Source organism: Apteryx mantelli, chromosome 6 (assembly GCF_036417845.1).
Source record: "Apteryx mantelli isolate bAptMan1 chromosome 6, bAptMan1.hap1, whole genome shotgun sequence".
Classification (NCBI taxonomy): domain Eukaryota; kingdom Metazoa; phylum Chordata; class Aves; order Apterygiformes; family Apterygidae; genus Apteryx; species Apteryx mantelli.
In genome coordinates this window covers 24,534,556-24,546,737 of record NC_089983.1, presented here as the reverse complement: position 1 = coordinate 24,546,737, position 12,182 = coordinate 24,534,556, and the positions used below count along the sequence as shown (strand labels likewise).

Sequence of the window (12,182 nt, the reverse complement as noted above, 5' to 3'; positions counted from 1 at the left end):
TTTTATCTCTCCAAAACCTAAGGACACTGAAGGGTTTAGTGAAACGGACTAAGTGATAGAACTACAGTTGCAGAACTACAAGCAAAAGCTATTTCTCATTTTTTACTATTTGGAAATACTTTTTTTTTTTTTTTTTTTTTTAAATCATACAGAACAGAAGAATACAAGCGGTCCTTGTATAACAGGCCCGGCCTACTATATGCGAGTTAGTAGTTCCCCCACTACTGCACAGTTGTTTCTTGGGAGTGGCTCAAAAAAACCCAAAAACAAACAAACAAAAAAACCCACCCCAAACCTGCACACCTTAAGGTAAGTTTTCTTTGAATATACTATATTTAAGTTACTGATCAAGATCACATTAGCTAAAGTAGTGTCAAAGACAGGTAATGAAAGAGTAAAATATGTTGGACAGCTTGTTAAGCTGAATATTACTGTTTTACTGAACTGTATGGGACAGACAAATTTGATTTAAGATCACTTTGATTGACTTTACAAGAAGCCGTGCTCCAGGAGCCTAGAGACCTGTAGAAGTAGAGAAATTGTAATTGGAAAAAGACCTTTTCAATTTATTAATTTATGTTCTATCAACTTCAATAGAAAACAAAAAAAAGCAATCCAAAAGACAGTACACTACCAGACTCAAAGCATAATATTAAAGACAACTAAATACAAATTTGAAAAATAAACGAAGGCATCAGGTCTGTTCTAGATACTCTTCTCTATAAAATTACATATGGTATAAATCATATTATGTATAAACAAGAAACCAAGCAGTAATCACTACAACAAATATGGACAGAACCTTATAGAAAAGAAACATGCACACAAGAGACAACTAACTAACTAACGCAATCTCTGAAGAGACTTCCCTGTAAGGATTGCTGCAGCCATGCCTGTCACCTCCCAAAAAGTCCCTCAAGCCCCAGAGATGAAGACAAGAAGAGAACAAACTAGTACCATTCTTCAGCATCTCAAACCCTAAAACTTGGGATTTACTCTCCCAAGTAAGTAAATAAATACAGTCCATTTATCTACTGACAGCAATATTTCTTATAAGGTAAGCTGAATAAAACAGACAATAACGCATTAAACAGCTTAGCCAACAGTATTCCTTGATTCCCAAAACAACTCTCCAAAAACCAGGGAACATTGATCCTCACAATTCTCCATTTCCAGATTTCAAATAATAAAGACTTACTTACCTTTAAAAAAAAAAAAAAAAAAAAAAGCTTTTCTTTAGTGGGTCAGTAGTTTGGGGCTTTTTTGTTTAATTAGGGGGTGGGGGAAGGTATGATATATGTCCTGTTCTGAGCACTGTTTCATTTAATAGTTAGGCAATGAACTTAAGTAGACAACATATCTTTTGCACCAGTGTTTCTTTTGCAGAGTTAAAAGAAAACACATAAGCAAGAATTAATGGAAAAATAATATAGATAAATTTTAAAAAAGGAGTGGACTTCATGAGCATAAACAAGTTTGTAGACATGAATATCAAGATAATAAGCATAATTACATTTTATTCTTCATAGTCCGAGCTGATCAACAGTAGGGATCAGAAAAAGATTCCTCTGTAGGATAACATTACCTAGATCCATTAGGAAATGTTTTTGTTTTCCTTCCTTAAAAACAAACTGATGTTAGACTGCTGATATCATTGACAGCATAGCAGAGTAAACAAAGTTGTGGTCTGATCATGTATGACAGCCTCTGAACTTCTGCTTCACTCAGATCTTTATCAAAGAAAGAGTTTTACAGAAAGTTACTATCACAGTTTTCTCTAATTTTAAACATTTATGGATTACATTCACTAGTATCTGCTCCAGCACAGTGAGTCTCCATGCCTTTCTGCACTGGGCCTGACTGAGGTCCTCCTAGAAGCTAGCCACAACCACATCTGTGTTCCCATCTCATTCCACCCTCAGTTTGAGCCAATCCCTAAAACTGTTCTCCTAAAGATTCATGATCTTTATATACAGGTACTGCATGGCTTTAAAACTGATACTTCTCTCACCAAATCAGCCAGAACTCCTGTATGTTTCAACAAAATCTATGGGTTGAAGTCTAGCCTAATGATTACCCACATGAACAACTTTGCAAGTTGCAATGTATTCATTGGGTCTTGCTGCTTTCTTAACATTACACATGGCTTCAGGTATTTTAGAAGGAGTATAAGATTCTTGAATAATTTAAAATATTTTTTAGTGATAAATCAATAGCATTATTAACAAAATCATACTCATTTTTAAAGACGTGCTGTCAAGACATAAAACTCAGATTGTGTAAAGCTAACACTGCTCTATTAACACATTATTCTGCTCCTACTTGTAAAAGATAAGGCTGAACCATTAGCTTGAGATGTTTATGTTTTCAGTAGTTTGTCAAGTAAGATGAAAAAGTAAGACCAATTGACTTACAATATGACAACGTAAATACACTTGGACATTATATTAACTTCATTATATTATAGAAAAAATACACAGTAACATACAATTGCAACTAAATACAATAAAACATCTATTTGTTTTGGAAAACTAAAAAGCAACCAAACATTAAAAATAACATAATCCAAGACCAAGCCAAACTAAACCTTCATTCAGTCTTGCACTTGATGGGATTTGTGCTAAAATTAGAACTGCAGGATTAGGCCCTTCGTTCACTGAATCACTGACTTACTCTAATCAAATATATAATTGAACTATGTTATACTACATTGTCACATCATGCAGAGTGCCATATAGTTAGAAAAATATCTCCATTCTTTTCTGGGAGTTTATGATGAAGTCATGCTTTTTAAATAATGTTCTTATTTTCCTAAGGAAGCATCATCTTCTGGAACATCTTTCTGTAAGGCTCACTGATAAAGTAATAGGATTGACAAACTATGATTTTATATATGAAAGAACCTTTAACTAAGCCATAAGTATACACTAGACATTCACTTATCTAAATAAGATTAAAAGTACAGAATATACTTAGACAAATGAACTTATTTTCATGGCAATAACACATGAAAACAACTGAAAGCAAATCTGGCTACAGAGGAGTCAGATAAATGAGCATCTGCAGTATTTATACACATTTGTCTTTTAGACTTAAAACTTCTTGTTGCTTTCAGTGGCAAAACTAATGAAATTCCTGCAAGGCATTAAGCACCTGAATGGGAACTTTGAGTGTCCTTCACCTAGGCAGTGTGCATGAGTATTATACATGCATATCAACACAGCTCATTAAGTTTAGGGTAGCCAGCTTCCTGGAAAAAGCGCTTAGCATTCTGCATGTCTGATCCCACCTCATCAGCTTTCTTCTTCCAAGTCTTCTCTGCACTGGTCTAGCAGTGTGTGAGATGACTTTGCCTTTAGAGTCCTATTTGATGAAGTTATTCTAATTTCCTTTAAAAGTTATTGCCATTTAACATTTACAATTTATCTATATGTTAATTCTTTTAGTTTTAGTTCCTGTTTGATCCCGATTGCTCTACTGACCTGTGTGTTATCTTTTCTTCTTATTTTGCATGAGGTCATATACTTTTTTTTTTTTAAATGCACAAGCAATTCTGCAGTTTCATAAAAGTGCAAGGATTTGGTGGGGGGGGTGGGGCAAAGTGAAACGTGTGTCTGATATGCATAAACGCTGAGCTATACTCATGGGAAAGAAATAAAGTCTACTTTTCCTTTGGCTGGAGTTCTTGCTCACTGCTTCTACAAACAGATATGAAGATCTGTAGTGAACTCATCCAGGTATAGTGACACCAGGAAAAAAGCGTGTCTGTAAGTAACACACGTATACAGTATCACATATTATACCACAGCATAGAGTTGATACTGGTGAATGCTTTGACTTCATTTCTACGTACTAATATGTTTGAATATTCTAACTTTAAAATGAATTCCATTTTCTACAATGTTTGTATAACAGCATCCCAAATCCTCACACAGAATTAAGAAGGGCAGCAACTTTAAGTTTAGTAATGGGAAGCACAGGCTTGCCTGTGTCATCAGTTCCACCACAGAGGGCGAAGAGAAAAAGAACATATATGGCAGTGGCTTCCCCTTTTGTAGGTCCTGACTCTTTCACAGCATAACCAGAAAGGCTTTTTCAAAAGTAGGGGTTTCCAAGAACCTTCCCCCCACCCCTCAAAACGTGAAAGAATCCTGAGCCAGCTCTATAGCTGAGGCAATGAGCTTCACCCAGAAATCACACAGGGCAATACCATGGGACACAGGGCAGATAGAAATCCAGATTCTTCCCATCTGCAGCTATCCCCTCTAGATCATATCAGTATCTGTACTTTGCCACCCACAAAGACTTGTACCGGATTACCCAGAAACCATGGCAATGTTGATACAGCAGCTGGTTTCCAGAATATATTCCAGATACATAACAAGATTTGTACATAAAGTGTCCCATGCAAGCTATTTAGGACAGAAGGAAACCAAAACAGCTTGGTCTCCTTTAAATCATGGTAGACCGGCTGCAGTAAAGATGTTCCATCAGATGAACATTTCCAAGTGTTTTCTGGAATCTCTCTAGCTTTACTTTCCATGATAAAAACTATGAGGGATATAATACAACCAGATCAAAGAGTTCAAATCCATGTTATGTAAAACTACACCCCTTCTTATCCTATATTTGCATACTTCACCAGCACCAAAACGATGACTGGAGAACCCAAAACCTCTTTTCCCAGCAGCATATTAGAACTCACAAGGAAGTTGCAGGCCACAGAACAACCAGTTTCATGCTCATCTCATGAGAAGTATTTACAAATGGCTGAAGAAAAGAAAGCTGAAAGTGTTTGGTTAGCTATAAACTTCAGAAGGATGGATTGGCTGAGGGATTATCCCATTCAAATAAAGTTTATCAGCCTTAACAAAAGATGCTCTATAGGAAAGGTAAACTATCACAGGTCTCAAAAAGATTTTTCTTATTCCAACTACTGAACAACTAGTTGCCTAGAGGTGCACTAGATTAAAAAAAAAAAAAAAGAAAGACCAGAGCTTGCTATTACATCTTTTTGATAATCAAAGGTGCTGAGATACCAAGTGCTTGCTCTATAGGTTAACTGAGAGACTAGCTAGGTGGATTTTTTGATAAATAAATAACACCCCACCCCCAAACTGCCAACCTGTTGATGCCATGAAGCCCTCCCGATTACCTCTTCCTTAGAAGAACCTATGCATTTAAGCACTCCCTCAGACTAATGCTGAAATCATGCAGGACTGTGTAGCTTGGCACCAATTTTAAGTGTATAAGCCCCCACACCTGATAATTTCCCAACAGCACAAGTGAAAAGTAGAGAAAGCTCATCATATGTCGGTATGGGCCCTACTGAAAGGGCACAGGCAGATTCCCTCTCAACCAGTCCTGCAAAGCCTCTTTTGTGCTCCCTCAGGCACCTCTCGTTTGCCACAACACTGCTCGGAGCCACAGGGAGCTGGGGCAAACAGCCTCCACCTGGGCACCCTGCGCCCCGCAGGAGCCCAGCGCACCTAGTGCTCACTTACAACTGACAAAGCAGCTGCAGCAGGCGCACCTGGAAGAGCTACCAGGTGTTGTGCATCCATGAGACAACGGCATGGCAATACCTACCGCCATGAGCAAGAGCTCCTGGTCTGTACTGTGGAGGACAGGCAGCCTGGCTTTGCGGTCAGCAAGGCAACCTTGCAGGTCTGGCCCCCACCTCAGTGCAGATGCAGGGAGGCAGTTATGTTCCCTCATGAGACCTGTGGGCTGTCACCAGCAATTTATAACATATTTTGCAACTCTGGCCTTTCCAGTGATTCTCCTAGTACTGCCCAGGAAAAGCAGTGTAGAGGGATGTGAAACAGAGAATATGGAGTCCTTGGATGACTTTGGACAAACACCCTTCTCTGCAATCCTGACTTTCTACAGGAATTTCTGTTTCCAGTAGAAACTTCCAAGATATGAGCAGAAGCAGTGTTACCTAAGAAGGTCTGAGGAAATCTTACACCTCAGTCAGAAACTGCTCCCTCAGAAGAGGACTGATCACAAAAGGGAAATGACAGGAGGTGAGGGGACCTCCAAGCGCCCCGCAGCAGAGGCAGCCTGTTGACAAGCAGGCGCAGGTGCCAGCTGTGCCTTGAAAGCTCAGCTCCTGCCTCGGATGAGTCCCCGCTGGGCAGGGAGCTGACGTGGTTGCTCGCTCAGGCTGATTTCAGACACGTAACACAGACCAAGGCCGCAGGAAAGCGGCTTCCCAGAGCCGGAAAGGGAGCCCTCCAAGGAGCCTTGCCTTCTGTGGGGAGCCCAACACAACCCACTATGTGGGGAACTAGTCTGTTCTGGGCAGCAGATTTGGGGATAATTATAACGTTCCTTCATGTGTCACTATTCTTTTTATATTAATTTACTGATTCATACTCACAATTTTAAGTTACCCTAAATTTTGCATCATGGAATAGTGTCCTTTTGTGGAAAGCACATTAGTCTGTATTTCTTTACTATTTCAATTATCTTTTGCATTCCCTGTGGTACTTTCTAGTCATGTTCAGTGCACAGCAAAAATTGTTTTAACTCATTTCTTCTGTATTACATGGAATTGTCTTTTTAAAAATTATTATTTTTGCTTGCCATGTTTCATCTCTGCTCCTTAAAAAGCAAACTCTGTCCTTGCTAAGAGGTAGTACTAAAATGCATACAGCAGTTGTTTGGTGTCTGCTTGTCAAGTACTGCTGAATAAAACAGTTCCTAAGTGCTTCCCGTTCACAGACTTGAACCTCCCAGGACTCTCAGTTTCAGTGCTTTAACTGCTCTTTAAAATTGAAAGAGACACGCTGTTAATATTGATGGTAACAAACAGTTACCCTGTGTAATAAAATTTGGCTCTCGTGTTCATGACCTTCTATATAAACAGCCCTTCTCACAAGGGAACTCCCAGACTAAAATGCTTACACCAATAAGCAGGAAACTTTGTAATACTACAGTGTAATAGTAGGAGAAAATGGATACTCATAACTCACTAAGACTTAACTCACTAAGAGTTCTAGTTTAAAAAAAAAAAATCAATACCTATACCTAAGTGTTCCAGGATTTTTTTTAATTTAGTCTAAAGGCTTGTGTTTACATTAGCTGTAATCCAGTTGGCCTAAACTTGGAGAGGTATTACAGAAGAGAGGCCAGAAGAACAGGGAGAGCTCAATTTGTCTTTCGTTTTGCTTGATTTTAATTCCAGTAATTTGGTTAAATTTGCTTTTTAAAGACTGACTTGTACTGAAAAATCATTTCTAATCATCTTGTACTGCATTTTCTCCAGCTTACAAGAACACATATCTTAGCACGACTCCTTCTAATATTTTTCTTTCTTTCCTCCCCACTTCATTAAAACATGTAACCAACTGATAAGCTGTTTTTCTTCTTTTACAGTTATTTTTTTAATTCCAAATTTAACATTAATTCTTCTTTCAAAAACAGAGAGTACCACTACTGGAGTAACCCTGACATGTTTTGCTGATGGAAGAAGCCCCAGGGTCATATTTTAAAACTTAATCTGACTAACATTTTATAAGTCAACTTATTATAGGAGAAAGAGTTTTAGACTAGCTCCTAAACAGAAAGAAAGTATGTATCTCCATATATTCCATTCATGGTTTCAAATCCTCAGCAGCACTATCTCAATGGAGATTTGCAAATGACTTAAAGTACTTAATAGTAAACTCATACATTTTACAAACTGTCATATAGTTACAAAAACTCACTTTCATCAGGTGACTTTGCCATGTAATTAATAATGCTTTCTATCTCACATTTGAAATCACGCAACTTTTGAATAGAAGGCATATGGCATTCACCTAAATCATTCCATACACTAAATATTTGTTAATTCTCTGATGCTGTAAGCCTCCAAAATGTTTGTACAGTCACTGCTAAGCTTCATAAAGAGTTACCTTGAGACATTATAGTTAGTTATTTCTTAGTGTTTAGTATTAACAAAAACTGATTATTATACAATCTTCAATACTTAGCATTAATTCCAATGCTCATATCTAAGTGGGCTCATATAATTAATAAGATTGTTCACATGAGCAAGGTTTTGAAAGTCAGACATGACAACAGTAGTCACCAGAATCATGGAAAAGCCCCAACCTATTATTTGATTTCATTTTTAGTACTTTTTTCTCTTTAGAAAAAAAAAAAGGTGTTATTGAAATCCTATACTACCTCTGAAAATGCCACTGCAAGTCATTTACAAACTTTCTAAACTGACAGGGCTTTGTATGAGAGCAGGGCACTGCCTGCATAAAGCACATTACAGGACATTACCTGATTTAAATGTAGTGTTGAACACACTAAACTCCCATTACCATTAGTAGTAGCTAACGATACTTTGTGTACAAGCAGGCAATCCTATCTGTACTAGCTGGTAGAGGGACTTCCAGTAATTTCAGCTGGTATTTGATCTGGCTCAAAAAAAATAAAGATGGTTGGAAGATAGTAAATTAAATTTCCCAATCCTGTTATTTTTTCTGTAAAATAGCTGATAATAGGGAAGTATCTTTACCTCTTTCTAAACAAGACTGTTAATTTCAAAAACAAGCAGAAAGTCTTTAAATGAAGCTAGAGATGTTTGTCTGACCTAACATAATAAAAGGCCTTTTCTGACCAAATAGGAAGCGTCAATGCAAACATTCTTTTCAACAGACAAAAGTTTTCCTCCAACTCCATCTGTCAGCCTGGCAAAGTTTGCTGATGGTGCTTTTTTAACCTGAAGGTTGATTAAACACTTCCATCATCGGTGGCAATGCTGACAAAAATCATATCGCCATATTTATTAATTTTTAAAGTACTGTATTGTGAGACCTACAATAATCTGAGATGGAACAGCTGTGCCTTCTTTATGCACACACAGCTAAGCTTCCTTAGGGCTCTTTACTCTAGACTATTAAATTAGAAAGGTCTCCTTTTAATGATGCACAATGGTTATATACATGCCAGGTAACAGAAGATAAACTGTGCTAAGTCAGAAACATAACAGAAAGCAGATCCCTCATTTTATTATCAAGCAAAACTTTCATTAAAGTTACAAGGTCTAAAGTTTCTTTTGCACTAGAATTAATCACAAGTAACTCCACTGAAAGCTGCAAAGTTGCAACTGATAAAATTACAGGGTAAACTTGGCTTAGGACTTACCCTTCGACTGCAACTAACGTACTTAGTGCTTAAATAAACAATGAAGTGTATTATTTATAGTATTTTAATCTAATGAAGAATAGAAGCCAGACAAAAGTATAATAGAAATAGTACTGGGAATGGCAACTGCAAAGATTGTTTTTCACTATTCTCTGCTGGTGATACAGAGAATAACCTGTTTAAAGTAACTGGGCTTTTTTACAGGGAAGTAAACACAAGAACAAACACTTCAGAAAAAAATAATACAATCCCCTAGGACTAGAAAATGCCCTGCCATGCCAGTGGCCTTCTCACTTCCACAAAGAGGTATCTGAGCTACCCAGAGACTCTGGAAACAAGAAAAAGGCAGCAGTTATAAAGAGAGATCAAACTCTTGCACAACCAAACTCAAATACCCTTCATCTGTTTAGCCACTTGAGACTACTGAGAACATCTTCAGCTTGACCACCACCACCAGCAGTTATTTTGGAAAGAGTACTCTTTTAGAAGGGAAAGTCATATAAAAAAATAAGATGGTAAAAGAAAGCATATAATGGAGAGGAGGAAATAAGAAAGCAACCTTGGAATTTATTAAAGATGAGCCAACATTCAAACATTTTACTCTGAATATTACACCCTTTTTACCAAGTTCTGTTCTTTCCCTTTGAACTCTATGTGTTGGAAACCTCTCTCAGTCTAGATCTGTGAGGTGCCTATCATTTTTCACTGATTGACAAATAAGTAAATGTTCTGCCCAAAATACACTGAGCCTGAGTCTCCTGTGTTTAAAACAAAAAATAATCCAATCCTAATTTTCAAGTGTCTTCCTTGCATGGTTTATCAAGAGTCATAAACTTTATGTTGATTATTATTATTGTAGTTACTATTCTAGAACAAAATTAGACATTGGGCAACAGTTATTCCCAGACTTCTTAAAGACGTATATCTCCCAGCTTTCTGTGTCTTTCCAGGATCCTAATGTATGAAATCTGGAGTTCTGTGGTTCTTATTTTTCTAAGGAACCTTAAATGGATGATAGTGTCTAACACTAGGAGCAATCCCTATGACTGAGACAGAGTAGTGCATTTCGAGCTAACGAAGTGAATGCACTGTTCTGCAGTAACGTGCACTCAGGAGAAGACACTGCTGTCCCTGCTGAAGTCAAAGGGCTTTTTTGCTCTGAAGACAGGATTGCGTTTTCACAATTCAAGCTAAAGCCTCTATAAAAGTTGAGGTTGTAGAAACCCCTTGTAGGAGAATAAAAGGACTGGTTATATCGCTCCTGGGAAAAGGTTTGAACATACTTGCCATGTGGTCTGAGTGGGCATGTGCAAAGTTGCAAACACACGCTCTTCTGACAACAGCAAGATTATTTCAGCAGCAGGCAGGCAGGGAACGTTAAGCGAGACAAAGATTTAAAAGTCTTATTATCGGGACTGTCGGGTGCGTTTTTTAAACTTTTCTTCAGCGGATTCCCATGCGCTTTTTGGAAACGCCTGAAGCCGCCTAATACCCCGCGCAACCCAGAAGCGCGGCTGCGCCGGGAGCTTGCTCCCGCTTTCGCGGCAGCCACCTCCCGCCCGTGCACACCCGCGCCTCCCCAAAACGGTCCGCGGGGGCACCCGGGGGCTCCTACCTGGTAGGCGTCGGGGATGTTGACCGTCTCGCCGTGCTCGGCCACGTATCCGATGATGCCCTTGCCCCAGGGCACCTGCACCTCGTCGCTGTTCTCGGTGGAGCCGCAGGGCAGCAGCGGGGTGCCGGCGTGCACGTCGAAGAACTTGGAGACGAGGCTCTTCTTGCCGGCGGCGGCGCCCTCCACCAGGAAGAGGGACCCCCGGTCGGCGTCCACCATGAGGCAGACGAAGATGAGGATCTTGTAGCTGAGGCTGGTGAGGTCCAGGTCGTTGGAGATGTCCTTGACCAGCTCCAGGAAGAACTGGCGCTCGTTGTGCTCCTTGAGGTAGCGCTTGTAGTCCAGGGCGGTGGGGGGGTACTGGGGCAGGCTGACGCGGGACTCGAGCAGCGCGCTGAGGATGTGCGCCGTGGTGGGGGGCAAGGAGCTGGCCTTGCGCAGCAGCGCCCGCCGCCGCGCGCTGCTCAGCGGCTCCTGCGCCCGCGCGTGCACATGCTCGTCGTAGGTGCGGTTGACGGGGATGGCCTTGGAGCGGGCGAAGCTCTTCCGCAGCTCCTTCTGCGAGGCTCGCCGCTGCAGCCCCCCGCCGCCGGGGCCGGAGCCGCCCGCGCCCGCCCAGCCGCCGCCGCCGCGCCGCTCCTCCGACGGGCCGGGCGCGGGGCTGGCCGCGCTCCCGGAGCTGCCCGCCGCTTTCGGCAGCGGGTTTTTCCTCTGCAGCCACTTCTCCACCAGCTCCGGGTGCCTCTCTAGGAAACTTTCCACCGCCGCCACGTCGAGGTCGGCGTCGGCCGCCATGGTGCCGGCGGGGGCCGGGGGCGCTCAGGGAGGCATGCCCCGCCGGCGCCACGTGCCACCGCCCGCCCCGACGGCTGCCCGGGGCGGGGGAGCCCCGGCGCGCCCGCGAGGCACCGCCGCTGCCCCGAGCCCGAGCCCGCCGCGGGCGCGCCTCCTCCTCCTCGCCCCGACTTCCCCGCGTGCCCTCCTTTTCCTGCCCCCGGCCCCACTCTTTTTTTGTTATTACTGTAGGTATTTCTCCAGTTCCCGGCTCTGCGTCCTTCTCCGCTCCCGCGGTGGCCCCGCGCTCCGCCGGGTGGTGCCGCGGAGATGCGCGCGGAGCGCTCGGGCAGCGCCCGCCGCCAAGCGCCGCTGCCGCTGGCGGCTGCGTAGCCCCGCCGCGGACACGGGGGAGGAGGGAGGACGCGTGAGCCGCGCGGGGAGGCAGCAGCGAGGAGGAGGAGGAGGAGGGAGGGATCGCAAGTGCCGCTGGCGGGGGGGGCAGCCGCCTCCCTGCCGCCGCCCCGACGGGGGCGCGGGGGTGCGGCGGGGCCGGGGCGCGCCGCCGCCGGGGCGCGGGGGGCAGCGGGTCCCCGGAGCGGCCCCGGGCTCCTCGCTGAAGCCCCTCGGGGGAGCGCGGGCAGGG

General features: G+C 42.4%; 1 protein-coding gene across 1 annotated transcript in view; it reads right to left on the bottom strand.

The window, feature by feature from the left end:
- Positions 1 to 11,557, bottom strand: part of PDE11A (phosphodiesterase 11A) — a 146,232-nt gene extending 134,675 nt beyond the window's left edge. The window contains exon 1 of the mRNA XM_067298516.1: positions 10,763 to 11,557. Within this exon, the coding sequence (XP_067154617.1) occupies positions 10,763 to 11,557 (795 nt within the window). The remainder of the gene's footprint in view (positions 1 to 10,762) is intronic.
- Positions 11,558 to 12,182: the final 625 nt, after the last annotated feature.